Source organism: Phaenicophaeus curvirostris, chromosome 20, assembly GCF_032191515.1.
Source record: "Phaenicophaeus curvirostris isolate KB17595 chromosome 20, BPBGC_Pcur_1.0, whole genome shotgun sequence".
Classification (NCBI taxonomy): Eukaryota; Metazoa; Chordata; class Aves; order Cuculiformes; family Cuculidae; genus Phaenicophaeus; species Phaenicophaeus curvirostris.
The window spans coordinates 9,250,399-9,267,716 of NC_091411.1; the positions used below are offsets into that span (position 1 = coordinate 9,250,399).

Sequence of the window (17,318 nt, forward strand, 5' to 3'; positions counted from 1 at the left end):
GACTAGTTATTTTAACCACAGAGATGCAAACAAGTCTAAACTCCTGTCTGCAGCAGGGTGTTTCTGTTTGATGGGCCAGAACCATTTCATCAGTGCGTAATTATAAATAAGACCTTTGGGTTAGACCAGACCTAAGACAATACAAGCCCAGGTGTGTATTCATCATCCCAAGCCGTTCATCAAGCTCAGGATGGACAGCAGAGAAAGCAGTGGTGACTTCAGTTCCTCTGAACCCTGGGCTCTGATGCAGCTCCAGAGCAGCCGTGAGGGTCAGTCCAACGTGGAGGAAGCTTAAGCCAGTTCAATCTTTTCCGTATAATTTTTAGATGCATTATAACATAAAGGTGCGCAGCAGTTTGCGTGTGCCAGCTGGAGTTTTCTAGGTCACAGAAAACATTATGGCTAATGCAGAAATGAATTAGCGAGGCGTGCTGCGGACCTACAGCTCAGCATCGCACGCAGCAGGCTGCAAACGCGCATCATCATCATCAGAGCCCACACAGGTACATGTGCAGAGCTGGCTTCGCTCTCCCCTGCAGCACAGCCTGAATTTGGTCTCAGGAAAGCATTATCAGAATGTGACCTCAAACTGAAAGACGCCTCAAGCCCAAACCATAAGCAGGCTTGATCCTGCTGGGTAGAGCGTGTCTGAGTTCTGCTCCTGGCAACCTCCTGCCTCAGTTTCCCCATCCTTATTGCACAGCAGTTTGGACCACTCACTTGAAGCTGAAAGAGGGGAGATGTAGAGGAGATCTTGGGGAGGAACGTTTCCCTGTGAGGGTGGGGAGGCTGAGTTTGCCCCGAGAAGCGGTGGCTGCCCCATCCCTGGAGGTGTTCAAGGCCAGGCTGGATGAGGGTTTGAGCAACCAGATCCAGTGGGAGGTGTCCCTGCCCATGCCAGGCGGTTGGAACTCGCTGAACTTTGACGTCTCTTCCAGCTGAAACCATTCTATGATTCTATGACCCTTGTTTTAGGGTCCACTGAGCTGGGCAGTGCAAGCGCTTGCACCCACCCAGCGTGTCTGCTCTGAGCTGGAGGAGGGAGGTGGCCCCACGCCGGCCGGCCACAGGTCACCAGGGCAGTGGGGTGTGCTCAAGGCCCGGCCACACGGACATCCCGGGGCGGCTGAGCTGGACCTGCTGTTTGCAAAGGGGCAGCCAGCAAATGCAGCCACCCCCAGCACCGTGTTTGCTCAGAGCAGAGGCAGCCCCTGGCGAGTCCAGCTGATCTGGGAGATTCTGTCAGCAGCTGCTGTTGCTGGGGGAAAAGGTAATAAATAGAATCATAGAATCATCAGGTAGGAAAAGACCCATCGGATCATCGAGTCCAACCATTCCCATCAAACACTAAACCATATCCCTCAGCACCTCATCCACCCGTGCCCTAAACCCCTCCAGGGAAGGTGACTCAACCCCCTCCCTGGGCAGCCTCTGCCAGTGCCCAATGACCCTTTCCATGAAAATTTTTTTCCTGATGTCCAGCCTGAACCTCCCCTGGTGGAGCTTGAGGCCATTCCCTCTCGTCCTGTCCCGTCACTTGGGAGAAGAGCCCAGCACCCTCCTCTCCACAACCTCCTTTCAGGCAGTTGTAGAGAGCAGTGAGGTCTCCCCTCAGCCTCCTCTTCTCCAGGCTGAACACCCCCAGCTCTCTCAGCCGTTCCTCATAAGGCCTGTTCTCCAGCCCCTTCACCAGCTTCGTTGCTCTTCTCTGGACTCGCTCCAGATCCTCAACATCCTCCTTGTGGTGAGGGGCCCAGAACTGAACACAGGATTCAAGGAGCAGAAAAGGAAACCCCTGTCTGGTGTGTTCCCCCTCCTGGGGCTTGCAGGAGTCTGTTTAGGGCTGGAGGCAGCTGTGCTGGCCTTGGCTGGAGATTTATTGTCTTGTTAATGCCCTGGCAATGCTGCTCCTGGTCTGGTTACAGAGTCTGGCAGTAGCTGGGCATAGGAAATAAACACCCCATTCATCCACGAGGCACCAGCCCCCCGTCAGGGCAAACCAGGGGGAGGTTTCAACCCTCCAAGGGTTAGATGTCATTGGCCACCACCGAGGAGCCAGCCCTGGGGCGGCAGGGCTGTCCCTTGGCTGTCCCCACGGGCAGGACTGGGCATGGAAGCAGATTTTGGCACTTACCTGCTCTCACAGCCATCAGCCAGCTCCAGCGCAGCATTTGTGCAGCCACATCACAGGCAACCAACGGCGATGACTGAGCCAAGATCCATTGCTGGCAGGAGAGCACTCAGGTACCAAAACCTGGTATTTCACAGAATCATTGAGGTTGGAGAAGACCTCTAAGATCATCCAGTCCAACCACCAGCCCAACATCACCGTGCCAACTAAACCGTGTCCCAAAGTGCCACAACAACACGGTTTTTGAGCCCTTCCAGGGATGGAGACTCCACCACTGCACCATAAACTCCCCCTAGCACAACTTGAGTCCAAGACTTCATACAGAGCTTCCTCTGAACTGAACTGCAATGGTAGGGAACGAGTTTACCCCAGGTAGGGGTTGTCACCTTGGCCAAGGCTAAATAGCTCCTGGGGCAGCATCTTTCCAAATTAGCATCCAAAAGTTAGTGCCCAGCTTCTCCGAGTGAAACACCTCCGCTCATTGTTCCAGCCCCTTTCAGCTGACCCTGTGAAAGTCAAAGCAAGAAGAAAGCACTGGGGACTCCAGGACCAGAAAATAATTGATGTTATTACTGATTAAATGACACAGCAGCTCACAGCAGCATTTCACATCCCTGCTCCGGGATGATACCTCCAGCAACGCCTTGGGTATTTTATAAGCAACTGTGTCATTTCTTTTATTGCTCTGGGAAGTGTGGGATTCTGGAATATGATACTTGGGAGTGACTAAACACCATGAAGAGTCATGCTCTTTCTCTCCCCTCATAGTGCTGCACCTCCAGCAGGGAGAAGAGCCCCAGGAAAACCACCCGGCTGGAGTGTGGGACAACTGCACAAGAGCAGCTGCTCCAGAAACAAGGAGAAGGAACTTGACAGGTGAGTGGTCGGCGTCAGCGGCTCCTTCCTGCAAAAAGTCATGCCTGGCGCTGCAGGAAGGATGCCCTCTGAGTTTTGGAAGGGTATGAACACTTACAGTTCAGGGCAGCAATTGGAATGGATCCATCCCTGTGAGCATCTCCTCTGGGCTGGCCAAGCCACCCCAGTGCAGCCAAGGGGGCTTTAACAACAAGCCTGACACGAGCCCGAGCCCTCTGGCACCATAAAAACCATGGCTGGGAAAAAAAAAACCCCTATCGGCAAAATGACACTTTATTTTTTTCGTTGTGGAATTTACTTTGATGTATTGTAACTTAAAAAGGTCTGGAAAAACCACATGCAAAAGGGTTTCTAAGTAGCAGCTAAAGTTTCTATTCCAGCATGACAAGCTATTCCAAATGATTTCCAAATTCTCCGCTATAAACTATTCCATAAACAAACAGCTTGATCTTCAAACCCCCTCCACCCTACCCCAAGTTAGTGCAGTGCAAAGGAAAACCCCAAGAAATTTACATATTATTTTCCAACATATCCCATTGCAATTCTGAATGATCTGCAATGAACTAAAATATATATACAATTTTCTCACCATCATAAAAAACATTTCCCTTTCTTATTCACAGATATATATTGTGGCAAATGGCTGAATAATTACTTACAAACAAAACAATCTTTTTAACGAGTTTCTTTCAACAGTAAACACAAGAGGGAGAGCTCTCCGGAGGGCAGCGGGATTTGGCAGGGCCAGGAGGGGAGCACGGGCAGTGGTGGAGGCTGAGGATCCCCCTGGGGTGTGAGGGACAGGTGGCTCCATGGTCCCTGTGATGGAGTACGTGCTCTTCCAAAGAGGATGCCCTCACCACCTCACAAAATCGGCTATGATAAACAGGAGGGTCACGTAAGGCTTTAGGATCTGAGGCATAACAGGAACCATCGAGAGGTTGTCTTGAGGGTGTGTGCGAGCACCTCATCCCCCCCTAAATAACCCCTCGGCTCCAGCACAGCTACAGGAACCAGAGCAGAGCATTGCCTGCTGGCTGCTCGCCTTTGAGCGTACTCTGAGCTCAGCACCGAGGGGATGGCCAGGAGAGGTTAGCACCAGACAATACCTTGGGAAAGCCCTGAGCCCCTCCGTGTCCCTGTCACCTCACACAGCAAGATCCTGGTGGGCATCCACCCCAGCTAGACCCCGACTGCACCCACCTCGCTTCCCCCCCGGCACCGAGAGCACTCACGGGGCTCCAGGAGGAACAGGCAATGAAGTAGGGCAGCTCTAGGCTTGTCACTGAGCAACAACATTTAATTTCCAAGATCACGTTTTTCCCTCGAGAGGCCCAAACGCTTTATTATCCCAGGCAGGGCACTGCTGTTCCATCTGCAACTTGGATGCAGCCAGGGTCCCCCCAGTGTCAAGGACTGAGGGCGGCAGCACCACTCACCCACCTAACACTGGAGCCTCCTAGACCTGCACAAAGGACACAGTGCCCCATGGTGGGAAAAGCACAAGTTAACAGCTGGTATTTCCACCCAGCAGCTCTGCCTATCAACCACAGGAGCTGCACTTTGGAAAGAACAGACTCAGACAGATGGTACTCAGGACAAAACGGCAACGCCAAGACAGACGGACCTTTACTTGACAGCAGCAGCAGTAACAGCCTGTGGGAAGGAAGAGAGGGGACAATGCTCACAGCCCCCAAAAGTGCACACAGCTGGGGAGGGAGAGATGCTTTCACAACTCAGCAAGAGAAATCAGGTCTTCATACCGTAGCCCTTACTCAGGTGGGTTCATCCCCCTGAGCTCAGCAAGGTGGGATGTGTCTCAGCTGCAAGGAGTCCTGCCCGCAGCAGGAGCAAGCTGGGAGCGAGGGGAGGACACATCCAGAGACACACACTCCTTGTCCTCTCTGCGTGTACCTGGTGCCTCAGTGGCCACCAAAACCCTTGTGTGGCAAAGCGAGTCTCCAGTCCTGCAATGCACTGTGACCTCCTGCTCAGCCGTGGGACCAGTAAGCATCCCAAGCTGCCCTTGCTGCCCGCAGCAAGGCTGGTGGGACCAAAGGTGGTTGCAGAGAAAATGGGCTTGGGATGCCCAAGTGGCTCTTTTGCCTCCTGTCTGACCTGGAGGTCCACTTCAATCCCATGTCTGACAGTCAAAACGCGCCCCTGGTGCCACAGCTGGCATCCTGCAGAGAGGAGCAACAGCCACCTCCTCCTCCTGGGCTGGCTCTCCCCGCTCTGCCCCCTCGCCCCGGCCACAACACGATGCTGCCACAGGGCTGCCAGGCAGACTGCTGAAATCCCGACCTGGAGAGCCCACCCGAGCGGCACAGCAGGGTCTGTGTCATCTCCTCACGGCCGGGTCGCTCCCTCCTCTCTGACACCCCCAAATTCTCACCTCGACACACTCAGGCACCAGCCCAGGTGCAAACCTTCAACATCACCCTCCCACCACCACGGTGGCTTTTAAAACACCTTTACTAAAAGGGGTTTGAGCCCCATCCTCTGGTGGGCACCCCACGGAGTCTCTCAGCTCTGTCCATGCAGGAGAGTGCAGCTTTCCCAGGACTCTTCCACAGCTGCTAAACGAACGTTATCTGACAGACCATCAATCTTCTATACACGGAAGAGGAGCGAGGCCAGCGGTGGCCCCGACACACGCGCGCACACACACACTGTACAGAGGAACGGATTGCTGAAAGAGGCTGCGAGAGCAGTCCTGGGAGGCACCCGGCCACGTGTCACAGGGAGTCACAGGCACCGGGACAAGTGTGCATGGTCTGCAGCGGCTCATTCTGGGCACTCGATGATTTTCCATCAGACACCCCGCAGTCATTGCACCCCCTCTTCTTCCACGTATGTCGAGGGAAACCAGCCAACCTGTCAGGGAAGAGAATCATAGAATCACCAGGTTGGAAAAGACCCATCGGATCATCAAGTCCAACCATTCCCATCAATCACTAAACCATGTCCCTCAGCACCTCGTCCACCCGTCCCTTAAACACCTCCAGGGAAGGTGACTCAACCCCCTCCCTGGGCAGCCTCTGACAGGGCCCAGTGACTCTCTCCATGAAAATTTTTTTTCTAATGTCCATCCTGAACCTCCCCTGGTGGAGCTTGAGGCCATTCCCTCTCGTCCTGTCCCCTGTCACTTGGGAGAAGAGGTGAACTGGAGACTGGGGACCTGAAGGGAGCTCCTGTCATGTAACTGGAATTATCTCCCCACCACAACACACTGTTCCTGCTGTTGAACAATGCTGGATGTGGTCACATCCCAACACACAGTGGTGAAAACAGTGCAGCTGTTACCCTAGTCAAGAATGGAAACAGAACTGTACATTGCTTTGGACATATGAGTTGTCCACACTGTATAAGAGATGACGGCACGAATCATAGAATCACCAGGTTGGAAGAGACCCACCGGATCATCGAGTCCAACCATTCCTATCAAATGCTAAACCATGCCCCTCAGCACCTTAATACATCTCCAGTGCTACAAACTCTGTGGGACGTCAGGTCGAGCCACCCGCCTGCTGCTTTTCCCCAGGAGGCTGAGCCTTTCACCTGTAGAATCACTCCTGTGAGAACACCCTACCTGCAGGATTAAGGAAGGCCAGGTGGGAACATTGCCCGAGTTGGCATGCCTGCCTGCTCAACACATGCAAGGAGGATCATGAGCTGAAGAAACAGGACAATATTATCTGGATGCACTCACTCTTCCATTGGTTTCTCCCTTCCACCATCCCTGGTCCCCACCAATTCTGCTGTAGATCTTCACCACGTCGCCCTCTCGCAGCGAGAGCTCCCGCATGTCCCGTGCCGCAAAGTTGTATCGTGCCACCGCTGTCCCTATGACCCGTGGGGTGAACACTGCAAAGGGACAAAGCAGAAGGAGTCGGGAGCTGCCCCACCACACAAGACTGGCCGAAGCCTGGGGAAAGCTTGTTGAGGTTCAACCTGGGTTTTCTACCACAGCACTGGCCTCGCTGCAATGCCATAACCTGGATCAATCTTAGATCATCCAGACTGCTCAGACCCGTATGGACTGGGGCAGTCAGGAGTAAACTGGATTCCTGCTGGGCTTTACAGGCTTGAGAAGCACCTCTCTACTGACCAGGATAGCCTTGGAGAGGCTTGCTAGGGTGAGGGCACTTTTGTGAGAAGGTGGTGAAAGAAGATTCCACGGGAATACACAGTCGTTAACTAAGAAATCGTGGAAAAAAATGTTTCACCACCAAGACTGGGTCTGGCTGCTGCACAGCTCCCAGCACCTTGTTAAAAGATTTCACAAAGCAACTTGTGTTTAAACTTGCAAAAATTGAGGGATTGGGTTCTTCTAGAGATGCCGAGATGTTTCACCATGAGGAGGAACAACCTGCTAATCGGTAACTTCCCTGCTCCTGTCCTTGCCAGGGAGTGGCCAGGGCCCTTGGAAACTTGGTCCTGTAACTAGTCAAAATGTGCAAAAAGCAGTCTGCAAACCCTAATGCTGATCAATACCTCGTGATAATAACCATGGCCCTGTGAGCACTCCCAGGTCTCTAACAGCATCAGAACAGCCCCAGCACCAAGGATCTCCATCACTTCAGGCAGAGGATGCTTGGGGGAGGCACAAGGAGGAGCAGCAGTGAGTGGGGAACAGCAGGGGCAGTGCTCAGCTTCAATGCCTGGGCAAGGGGAAGGAGGGCTGGAGAGCAACAGTGGGAGGGATGGGATAAGATGGGCAGAGGAGGAGAAAAATGCGCCTCCTCTTAAGTTTGCAAAAAAAACCAGCCCTTAAGGGCCATCATGGTTCAGTGATGCTACTCTTTCTGTCCCAGGAGTTTCGAGGATTAATTACCATTTTAAAAGTTTGCAAACCAAGGTTGAACTAAGTTTGAGGAAAAGCTTTGCCCAGGTTTTAGCTCTTAGGATGGAAGGAGATGAGGATGCAATGGAGATGGTCCAGACACACAACGTGCAATAACTGGAGGGCTCGTCCATCCTCACCAGGCTGGAGAAGGGAGTGAGAATCATGGCAGCTTTGAACTCTTCCATCAGGAGCTTGCTCAGAGCCCACTGCTGCACAAACTACTTTCTGCAATACTTTCCATACGTTTAAAGGATCCCAAATTCCCAGAATTATGTTCTAAATGTCTGAAAAGTTAAGTGTTCTTCCCAAACACGGCACCAAGTAAAGCACACGTGGCTCTATCAAAGATTTCCCCTGGCATAAAGAAAATGCTGAAAGGTAAAAGCTTAAACAGGAAGAAATGAACTGGCACGGTTTCGCTCTGATCTCTGCCAAACAGACACTGGTCTGTAACACTTAAATCAATGGGGTTCAAAGGCCAGAGCTGCCCTTTCTGCTGGGAGGCTGAGCCACAAAACACATTTAACAGCAAAATTTCCCCCATACCTCCTCAGCAAGGGGTTCGTGAGCAGCCTCCGACATCAGAGCTCAAAAACTGCTGGACACTGAGATGTTCTCCTTGTACAGCAAGGAGAAACGGTCTGGAAGACAGTGTGATGCCAATGCTCGTTTGGTGAAACACATGGGATAAGCAGGTCAAGCTTGAAGTACATCATGAGATCCCAATGCAGTAGATCCATTTTTTAGTTAATTTTAGCCCCCTTTTCTCCAATAGTGCCAACTCCATTTTCTCCCTGCCTTGATTTTGCGGAGGGGGGAGTGTGTTTTGCTCTTGGCCAAGCCATGGCTAATTAGCTTGTTTCCAGGCTGCGCCCCAGGGTGGCACTGGGGACCCCCTGAACCGCCTGCGGGTGATAGAGGGACCACAGGGACCCTGCAGGTCCCTCTGGTGATGGCTTTCAAGCTGGGGATGCTGCAACCTGGGGAAGGTGGCAGGTCTCTCCGGCGCGGAGAGGCACTGGTACCTGACCAGAAGGGACTGGAGGAGCTCTGAGAAGAAAAGTTGAGGCCCTGAGGACTGAGAAAAGAAAAGTTGTAGGAAGCGCAGGAGGCTGCAAAGAGGTTAGAGAGAAACAGAAAGAGGCAGAACACGCATTAAAAAGGAAATTAAAAAAAGGTATTATAATGCACAATGCTTTAAAAGCCAACAGAGAAGTACAGGGTAAAGCATGCAGGAGGTCTGGCACAGCAGCTCAGAGCTGGGACAGTTGGCGACGGGTCTGGCCTCAGCCCTGCAGCCACTCTCGCAGCTCAAAAGTCATCCTAGGGCTGTATTTTATTGGAAAAGATATTTGATCAACTTTTTAAGAATATCTTCCTTTGGTATTCTTTTTAAAATACACTAAAATACAGCCTAACAATCTTTAAAAATGCATTTTTCCCCACAAAGTGCTCAAACTTTTAGACAGAGCAGAGCATTTTACACTAATGCACATCTTCCTTTCTATTTTTATTTCACTTCTGTTTATTTTAGGCACAGACTTACCATTTCTCCCATCATCTCCCATAAAGGAGTCCAACTAGGATTCAAACCACCACAAGTGACACTGGAACTGGATCCATTAAAACACGTGCACAAAAACTCTCATGGGCAGGGAAGACACGGTATATCCGGCTAACAGAGCATCACACTTCTGCCTACTAACTGCAGCCACAGCTACTCTCCCAGCAGGACCAAGGGTAGGAAACCACCCCCGAGCTCAGCGTGCAAAACTGCAGGAGGGAAACCAGTCTCCTCCAACAAAAGCTCTCCCTGGGAGGCTGCACCTGCTCCATGAACTCGTGGAGCAGTGCCAGGCAACCGCAGCTCAGTCAGACCTCCCTGACCCCACAGATCCTGCGAGACCCGTCCTCAAAATGCAGCCAGCCAAGCAGAAGATTCAATTGCAACTTAAAGGGCTCAATTCCTACAGCAAAGCCATGAATCCCTTCGTCCAGACAGTGCTCCTACGCCTTGCTGTATGGCTAAGATTTTCCATCAGGGATTAACGACTAGCATAGCTGAGCTGGGTTTTACCTGGAGAGCGAGTGAAGGTCCTGGAGGTAGAGCGCTCCCGAGATTTATAGGGATATTTCAGCGTTGTGTCCAGCTGCTTGAAGCTTTCCTTCAGCGAGTGGCTCTGGTAGTACTCAACCAGCTCCTGGGAAGGATGGAAAGGCACCCAACTGTCTTCACTGTCCTCTGCTTGACTTGTAGGGATCGTTCACATGCTCAAAGGGGCTAGAAAAACCTACCAGCAAGCTTTCAAACTTCTTGGCTTCCGTGATGTGAATCCAGTTGTCCTTCTCCACCACCTTGATGTGCTTTACCTCATCATTAAACCTGCAAATTGTAGCAAAGGCACTCAAGAAAATGTAGCTGTGTGCTCTAGCCCCATCTCACCCTCCGAGTGTGATTATTACTAAACAACTAAATTAACTATTACGCACTTAATACTGATGGCAAAGCGCTCGGCCTCAGCTGGTCGCTCCCGGATCAGGTAGGTGCCACTGACGTGAGACTTGAGCAGGTTGTCTGTCTGCTGCCGCTCCATGTTCCCTGCAAACCTGAGCCCACAGGTTAATTAATTAATTAAAAATGAATGCATATTTTTAAAATAGGCATGTTTTAGACAAAAGGATATAACTTTTTTTAAAGGTATGAAGCTTGGGCAAACAGAGAAACAAGTTTTATCCAAAACTTCATGAGCAGAAAGGAAAGTGCCCAGAGAAGTTTCTCAGCCATTGAACAGAGTGGATGAACAACGCAGAGTGCAACCTCTTCCCTTTGAAATCTCTTATATTTCCAGGGCACCTGGAAAATGCCATTAATCGGGAACTGGTCCCCAGGTAAACAAGTGGGGATAATTTAGAGTCATGAATTTGAAAACCCAGCTGGAACTGGAAGGACGGAGCAGGAGGCAAGCAAAGCACGACCCCTCCTGCCAAGGCAGAAATTGGTTTCTTTCTCCCCAGATGGTTTTCTGGGCACAGAAAACATGCAGAACAGGAAGAGAAACCAGCACCTCTCCTTTTGCCTCTGACCCTCTTCATCAGTGAAGAAATCCCCACTGATGCTGTGAGGGCTACACCAGGTCTCAACACCCAAACACCACTACATCGGCTGCACCGTGGCCATGGGGGAGGTGGGATGCAAAACACTGATAACCAGCTTTCATAATTCATTATTCGAGCAGATTCCTGACAAAGTAACCATTAAAAGGCAAGGTGAATGTATTTTTACAGTCAGAGGAGGCAGGCAGGGCGACTCACCATGGGTACGCCGTGTAGTCTATCTCCCGTGAGGGCGGCCGACTGTTGGGAGGCTGCAAAGAGAACATTGCTTATTACCACAGAACCAGCACCTCATCAGGCCCTAGGTCATGGGCAAGATGCTCCTCTCCACAGGAGGGTTTCCGTCTGCCAAGCCATTTCTGAATTATTGGCTTCGGCAGTGGAGGGCAGTGTTGTAGCTGAGCATTTCTCTCTCAGCCTCCCAGCTGGGACAAGCATGCTGCATGTTTTCATTCACCTGAGCGGTTTTTAATTGGGAAGCAGCTGGCAGTGTTACAAAACACAGTAAAAAAAACCCCAAACTGCAGTTTTCCAGCACTGTGACTGATCGCAAGCACTCTGCTCCTGAACAAGAGTAATGGGGTCTGGACCTGGTCACACCAACCCCAATACTGGGAACAAAGCTGAGACCAACCTGACCAGGGATTTGCAACTATGGGACAATGGATCCACATCTTAGCTAGTTGCGTGACAGGAAAAAGCCTCATTCAAGGTCCAAGGACTCATTGGAAAGACCCAGGTCTCAAGCAGAAGGCTAAGAACAACAGGCACCACCAGAGCAGCACCTCCCGTGACAGCCCTCAGCGCTGTCCCCACGCTCCCGCAGCACCTGCAGGTGCTCCTGACTTCTTCTCCTCTTCAGCACTTACTCTTGCATCAACGGGGCAAGGCTTTACTGATGAGCTGGGAAAATAACCCGACTTCTTCATCGGCAGCAGCCGCCCCTGTAAAGCCAAAGCAGGCATCAGATTGGCATGGGGGAGCAATGTTCTTGCCATGCAGGGATGGGAACGGTCACCACTGCAGCTCCTGGGCTCCAGAAAAGCCCACAAATAAAAAGGACAATGCAAAAGTCACTGGCTTAGAACTTCCAGGGAATCGCTCTCACCTCCCACCACTGTGAGTCAGGGTCTCCTCTCAACAGCTCGATCACATCCCCGATTTGAAACGTCAGCACTGGCTTCGCAGGAGGGGCTGGGTTTCCGTGGTAATTCTGAACCGCCACCATCTTAGGACCTGGAAAGCACACAAACCAGTTTCATCACCTAGACCCTGCTAACAAGATGCAAATAAAAAATATCCCCTCCCTGAGGCCTATTGTTCCTTATCCTGTGAGCCACAGATCTAACAGCATCAGCAGGCAGGATCTGCGGGCAGAAAGCATGAAAGCAGAAAGGAACAAAGCCCACAGAGAATGGGTTTGACTCCTGAGGTTACATGGATGGCTCAGATCACTGAGCAAAAGCAAAGCCATGAAGGACAGAGCCAAGGCAAAGCTTTGACTCCCAGTGCTGCACCTGGACTTAGCCTCACCTGGCATCAAACCCCACCAGGCTCAGTGGCAACACCTGCGATTGCAAAAGGGACCAGTGAAAACCCACCTATTTCTGCATTTCAGGGGGACCTGGGACTCAAACAACCCTGAAGTTTGCAGTCAAAGTCCAGTTGCCTTGCCAGCAACTGCACATCAAACAAGCCTCCCCAACTACACTTAACCCACAGTGTTTATCTTCAAAATACTTCCCCACCTCTGCCTGTCCCTGCCCAGCGAGAGCATTCTGTGCTTTCTTTTTTTAACCACCAATTTGATTCAGGTTTCTTTTTGCCAGGCTTGGCTTTCCTTGTAATAGAAAAAGCACAAAAACAAATTGTTCCCTCTCCCTTGAGCCAGAGCCCGGGCAGGGCAGGCCCAGCACTCTGTCTAAGCTAGTTTTAAGCAAATGAGAACAAAAAAATATTGCAGCAACCATCATGACTAACAGCCCCATCAGAGGGAGGTTTAGATTAGATATAGAAAGAAATGTTTTCCTGTGAGGGTGGGAAGGCACTGGCATAGTTTGCCCAGAGAACTGGTGGCTGCCCCAACCCTGGAGGGGTTCAAGGCCAGGTTGGATGGGGCTTGGAGCCCCTGATCCAGTGGGAGGTGTCCCTGACCCTGGCAGGAGGTGGAACTGGATGGGCTTTGAGGTCCCTTCCAACTCAAACCATTCTATGATTCTATGCCAGCAGCATGCTGGATGGAAGATGCTCCCTCATTACCAATAAGCCTCCCTGCCAGGACATGCCTGGTCTTCTTTGAAGGATGCTCCAGACCCGACTTGCTGCTTTGGGAAGCTGGGACAGGAGAGACCTCAATGCCCCATCAAGTCCTGTGACAGTGGCACAGGACCCTAATGCTCCTTTCTGGTTTCAGAAGGAGCTTCTCCCTCCCACATGCTCAGCGTTAGGGACACCTGCAGCCACGATCGGGAAGCCATCTCTACTTGCCCTTCTGCAATACAGTCATGCCCTTACCAGGTCCAGCACCCATCGAATCCTGCAAAGAGAATGGAAAAAGTCTTCATGAGGACATAGTAGTATTGGCTCCCTCCACAAGTGCTTGGCTGAAGCCACTGGGACAAGAAATTCTCTCCTGAAACCTCCCCGGTGCTTGCACCTCCCATGGGCCATGGTACCACCCAGACTAAGCCATGTTTAGGCTAGAGGAGAGGACATCAGTCTCTACTTCCACCCCCCAGGTTACTGGGACCACCCTGGGGCCAGTGCCTGCTCTTCCCACAAACTGCCCGAGCTGCCTGCCTCAAGAACAGGCAAGAATAAAGGCTCTGCCCAAGGCAGAGAGGGATACAGGAAAAGGATCATCAAACAACCTACCTGGTCTGCTGAAGAACCTGAAAGGGAAATGGTGAACAATGGTTAACTTCACAGGCATCAAACCCCACTTTCTGCTTCTCTTGATGCTGCATGTATCAATAAACTGGCACCAGTGCTTCAACTGGCCACAGACCCTTTTGCTTTCACTAACGAGCATCTTCTGATGAAGATCCCTTAATTACTCCCCCAGCATCCCAAGGTGCATCCCACCTTGTACATATTGCTGCTGCCATCCTCTGACATATAAAGGATTCAGGTCTTTGTTTCTGAGGTCTTGGCTGGTTTGCTTGGTTTCTAAACCACCAGTCACTGTGGATTACAACCCTGGGAGTTGGGTGGGAGCATACACAGTTGGTTTTATGTTGGTGTTTTTTTTTTTATTAACAAACATCAGCGCTTTATAGAGCGAGTCTTTCAGATCATTCACACGCATCCACCTCCTCGACACAAGCTGCTAATCATGTGAAATAATTCACCTATCTTGCAGGGAGGAATGATCTCCAAGCACTCCTTATGAGCACCCGCTCCACATTTGGGGCAAAGATAGCCCTGATAGAAGGTTCCTCTGCAAAAAAAAAAAAAAAAAATGAAGTCAGAAAGTCCTAATTCAGCCACAGGTTTGCAATTTTCTTTCCATGTTTTAGTGCAGATGCAGAAAAGCTGGAAGGATGTTGCTCACCTCAGGAACATCCTGCAGGCTTTGCAGTTGGTTGTCTTTTCAAATGTGTACATCTGAAAGTTATGGTGATTTGCATTGGCTTTCTCTGGCTTTATGTTGGACCTAAGGGAAACGACTGAGGGTTATCAACCTGTCCGTACGATCCACACTGCGCTCGTGACCTGTCACAGCAGCTGCTGTTTGCATTACAAAGTTTGTAAACCACACGGACAGATAAGAAATCAAGTGTGAAAGCAGACTCCGGGCTTGGCTGTGCAGAGAGAGGATTTTACCCATCAACCTTCCCCTGGGACAACGTTCACGGGTTTGGCTCTTGCCAGAGTCAATCAATAGCCCAGATCTGTCAGCACAGAGCCAACCCCTGCTCTGCTCAGGACCAGAAGCCTGCAGTAGCTGTCCTGCACCTTCCTCCAGCCCCAGCTCTGTGCTTCGTGCATGGCCTGACACCATGGCAAGGTGTCATTTCAGAGATGCACCACCCATGCTTTGGTGCAAATAGTCAGGGGTAGATGATTTCATGCTGGACCCAAGCTCTCTTTGCACAGCAACCCATCCAGCAAGCCCAGGAGAGCTCTCCCATCACAGGCTTTGCTATCAGAGCTGGTCTGGAGTGACCTGCTGGTCCAAGACACTGCTCCCCCACGCTTGGCAACTGCACGCCAGGGCCAGAGCAGCCACTTTTGCTCACATTGCCATTTCAAACTGCTCCATCCACTTCCTCTTCATTTCCTCCGTCTTGCAGAAGAACTGGAAGCCCTGCTTCCCTTGGAGGTGAATTAGGTAGAAGCCGTATGACCACTGCAAGAGAAAATGAGAGCACTGATCGCACCGCTGTGGTCCCAGCACCTGAGCAGCAAAACACATGGTAGTTTTATTCAAGCATCTTTAATAACTGTTCTCAGTGCCTTCCTCTGCCCTTTCCCCTTCTTCTGAAGGACTGCTGAACCTTTGCGAAGGTAACAGCAAGGAAGGAGGAAAAAGTTCTGTGTTTCTCTACCACATCACAGCTAATGATGCCTGAATCAGCTTGGCACTGTGCACTAGGACCAAACAGGATTTCACGGTGGCACATGAGAAAATCCAGACTTTTCTGCTCCACTGGATCCTCCCCAGCCATTACATCTCTCCCTGACAGCAACTGACAGCCCAGGAGGAACATCTGACCTGCCCACTGCACATATGCTCTGCCTGTCTCATTACAACATCGCACAGAAAAACACGAGACAAAACTGTGTGCTTTGCTTACCATTTTTCCATGAGACTAGAAAGCATGGGAGAGCAAAGTGGAAACAGATTTCATTAAAACACAAAGCTAGCAGCATTTCTTCAGCATCCAAGTGGTAAAATTGGCTATTCTCACCCAAATGCCACTTATCCCATCTGTACAATATCTCTTCCCATTGCATGTAAGTGGATTAAGCTAACAGGTCTCTGCTAAATCATAGCTGGGAGGTTATTCTTCATGGCTACAGATTAAGCCCCAAACCACCAGCGAAATGATGTTCCTTCAGTGACAACTGTGCTTTGAGTGCCAGTTCATGCAGGCTGGTGGGCAACACTCGTGCTGCCTTTCCAGGTTCCTCCACCCCACAACTCATGGGAGTGAGAACATCCAGATGGACCTTCCCTCGCTGCCCTCCTCTCCGCCCCATCTGACGTTTGCTCCTTGCCTGTCCCTTGCTGCTGGCAGGCCAGAAAGCAGGGAACAGCTTCCTCTCTCCTAACTCAAACCATCCCAGCTTCTTCAGGGCTATTTTATAAGGACAGAGGTCAAGGGTCAAGCCCAGCCTCACATTAACATCTCCCAATGCTCTGTGAGGTTGCCCTGAAAGCTGAACATTTCTTTTCCAGCTTTTTTGCAAGCTCTGTTTTGATATTAAAAGGCTAATGGGAACGTATTACCCAAGCCTGAACAGCTCCAAAATGCTCTGCAGCAGAGCTATTGGTCCACCTACCTTCTTAATGTCCTTGTTGTTCATAGGGTCGTCAGTCATCTTGTGGAACAGCAGCTCAATAATTTCTTTCAACTCATAATTGTATCCTTTCCTTTTGCAGACAATCACCACTTTATCAAATAAAAATAAATACCTGCCCAAAGCAAGGAAACAAACACACCAGTCAGCCAAACATCTCATTGAAGTCCCCATTCAAGGAGTAGTATTTGGAAAGCTCAGTAGAGCTTCCGAGCCAGCACAGCTCAATGCTTGAACCGTGCTACAATTTCACACTGACGGTGATCTCTGTCAGTGAATAAATAAGCACAAGGGGAATTGCCAAACAAACACACATTGCGTCTGGGAAAATTTCAGAGCATTATTGCTCACTCACCTGTCTTGCTTGGTGTGGTTGACTATGGAGCGGACCTTCAGCTCACCATCAATCTTTGGCCTCCCAAACTCCTCCAGCTTCACTTGCTGCAGAAAGCAAAGCAGGGCTGAGATCCACAGCCAGGGCTGGGACGATGCTTTGGAGAGCAAAACCCAAACCTGCCCGGATCACAGAGTGTGCTGGGTGCATCCCCACCAGCCCTGCCTCAAGCTGCAGAAGCTCCTGGTAACAGCATCACCCTCGCCAAGGGGAGCCCACGCACGAGCACGGCCCCAGCATCAGGAACAGAACCACACGAAAGCCCTGGAGCTCCAGCACCAGCGTGCCAGGGTAACACTCAGGTGCCAAAGCATTTCTGCAAGGTTTGGGATCCAGAAAGCAACACCCACACTTCCACCTCACCCCAAAATATGCTGTGAGCAACCTGATACGGTGGGAGGCGTCCCTGCCCATGGCAAGGGGGTTGG

At 51.0% G+C, this 17,318-nt stretch overlaps 1 protein-coding gene across 4 annotated transcripts in view; it reads right to left on the reverse strand.

Moving 5' to 3' along the window:
• Positions 1-4,615: 4,615 nt before the first annotated feature.
• The window catches only part of VAV2 (vav guanine nucleotide exchange factor 2), a 138,899-nt gene continuing 126,196 nt past the window's right edge, over positions 4,616-17,318 (reverse strand). The window contains exons 13-29 of one of the 4 annotated variants that reach the window (XM_069873666.1): positions 16,852-16,937; positions 16,479-16,611; positions 15,770-15,784; positions 15,212-15,321; positions 14,524-14,625; positions 14,321-14,409; positions 13,845-13,861; positions 13,485-13,506; positions 12,079-12,206; positions 11,840-11,914; positions 11,169-11,221; positions 10,347-10,463; positions 10,152-10,239; positions 9,934-10,057; positions 8,882-8,968; positions 6,720-6,874; positions 4,616-5,884 (exon numbers count right to left, since the gene is read on the reverse strand). In XM_069873666.1, coding sequence (XP_069729767.1) covers positions 5,837-5,884; positions 6,720-6,874; positions 8,882-8,968; positions 9,934-10,057; positions 10,152-10,239; positions 10,347-10,463; positions 11,169-11,221; positions 11,840-11,914; positions 12,079-12,206; positions 13,485-13,506; positions 13,845-13,861; positions 14,321-14,409; positions 14,524-14,625; positions 15,212-15,321; positions 15,770-15,784; positions 16,479-16,611; positions 16,852-16,937 — 1,449 coding nt within the window. In that variant the 3' untranslated portion in view covers positions 4,616-5,836. The remainder of the gene's footprint in view (positions 5,885-6,719; positions 6,875-8,881; positions 8,969-9,933; positions 10,058-10,151; positions 10,240-10,346; positions 10,464-11,168; positions 11,222-11,839; positions 11,915-12,078; positions 12,207-13,484; positions 13,507-13,844; positions 13,862-14,320; positions 14,410-14,523; positions 14,626-15,211; positions 15,322-15,769; positions 15,785-16,478; positions 16,612-16,851; positions 16,938-17,318) is intronic. The other 3 variants (XM_069873667.1, XM_069873668.1, XM_069873669.1) reach the window with 3 other exon arrangements.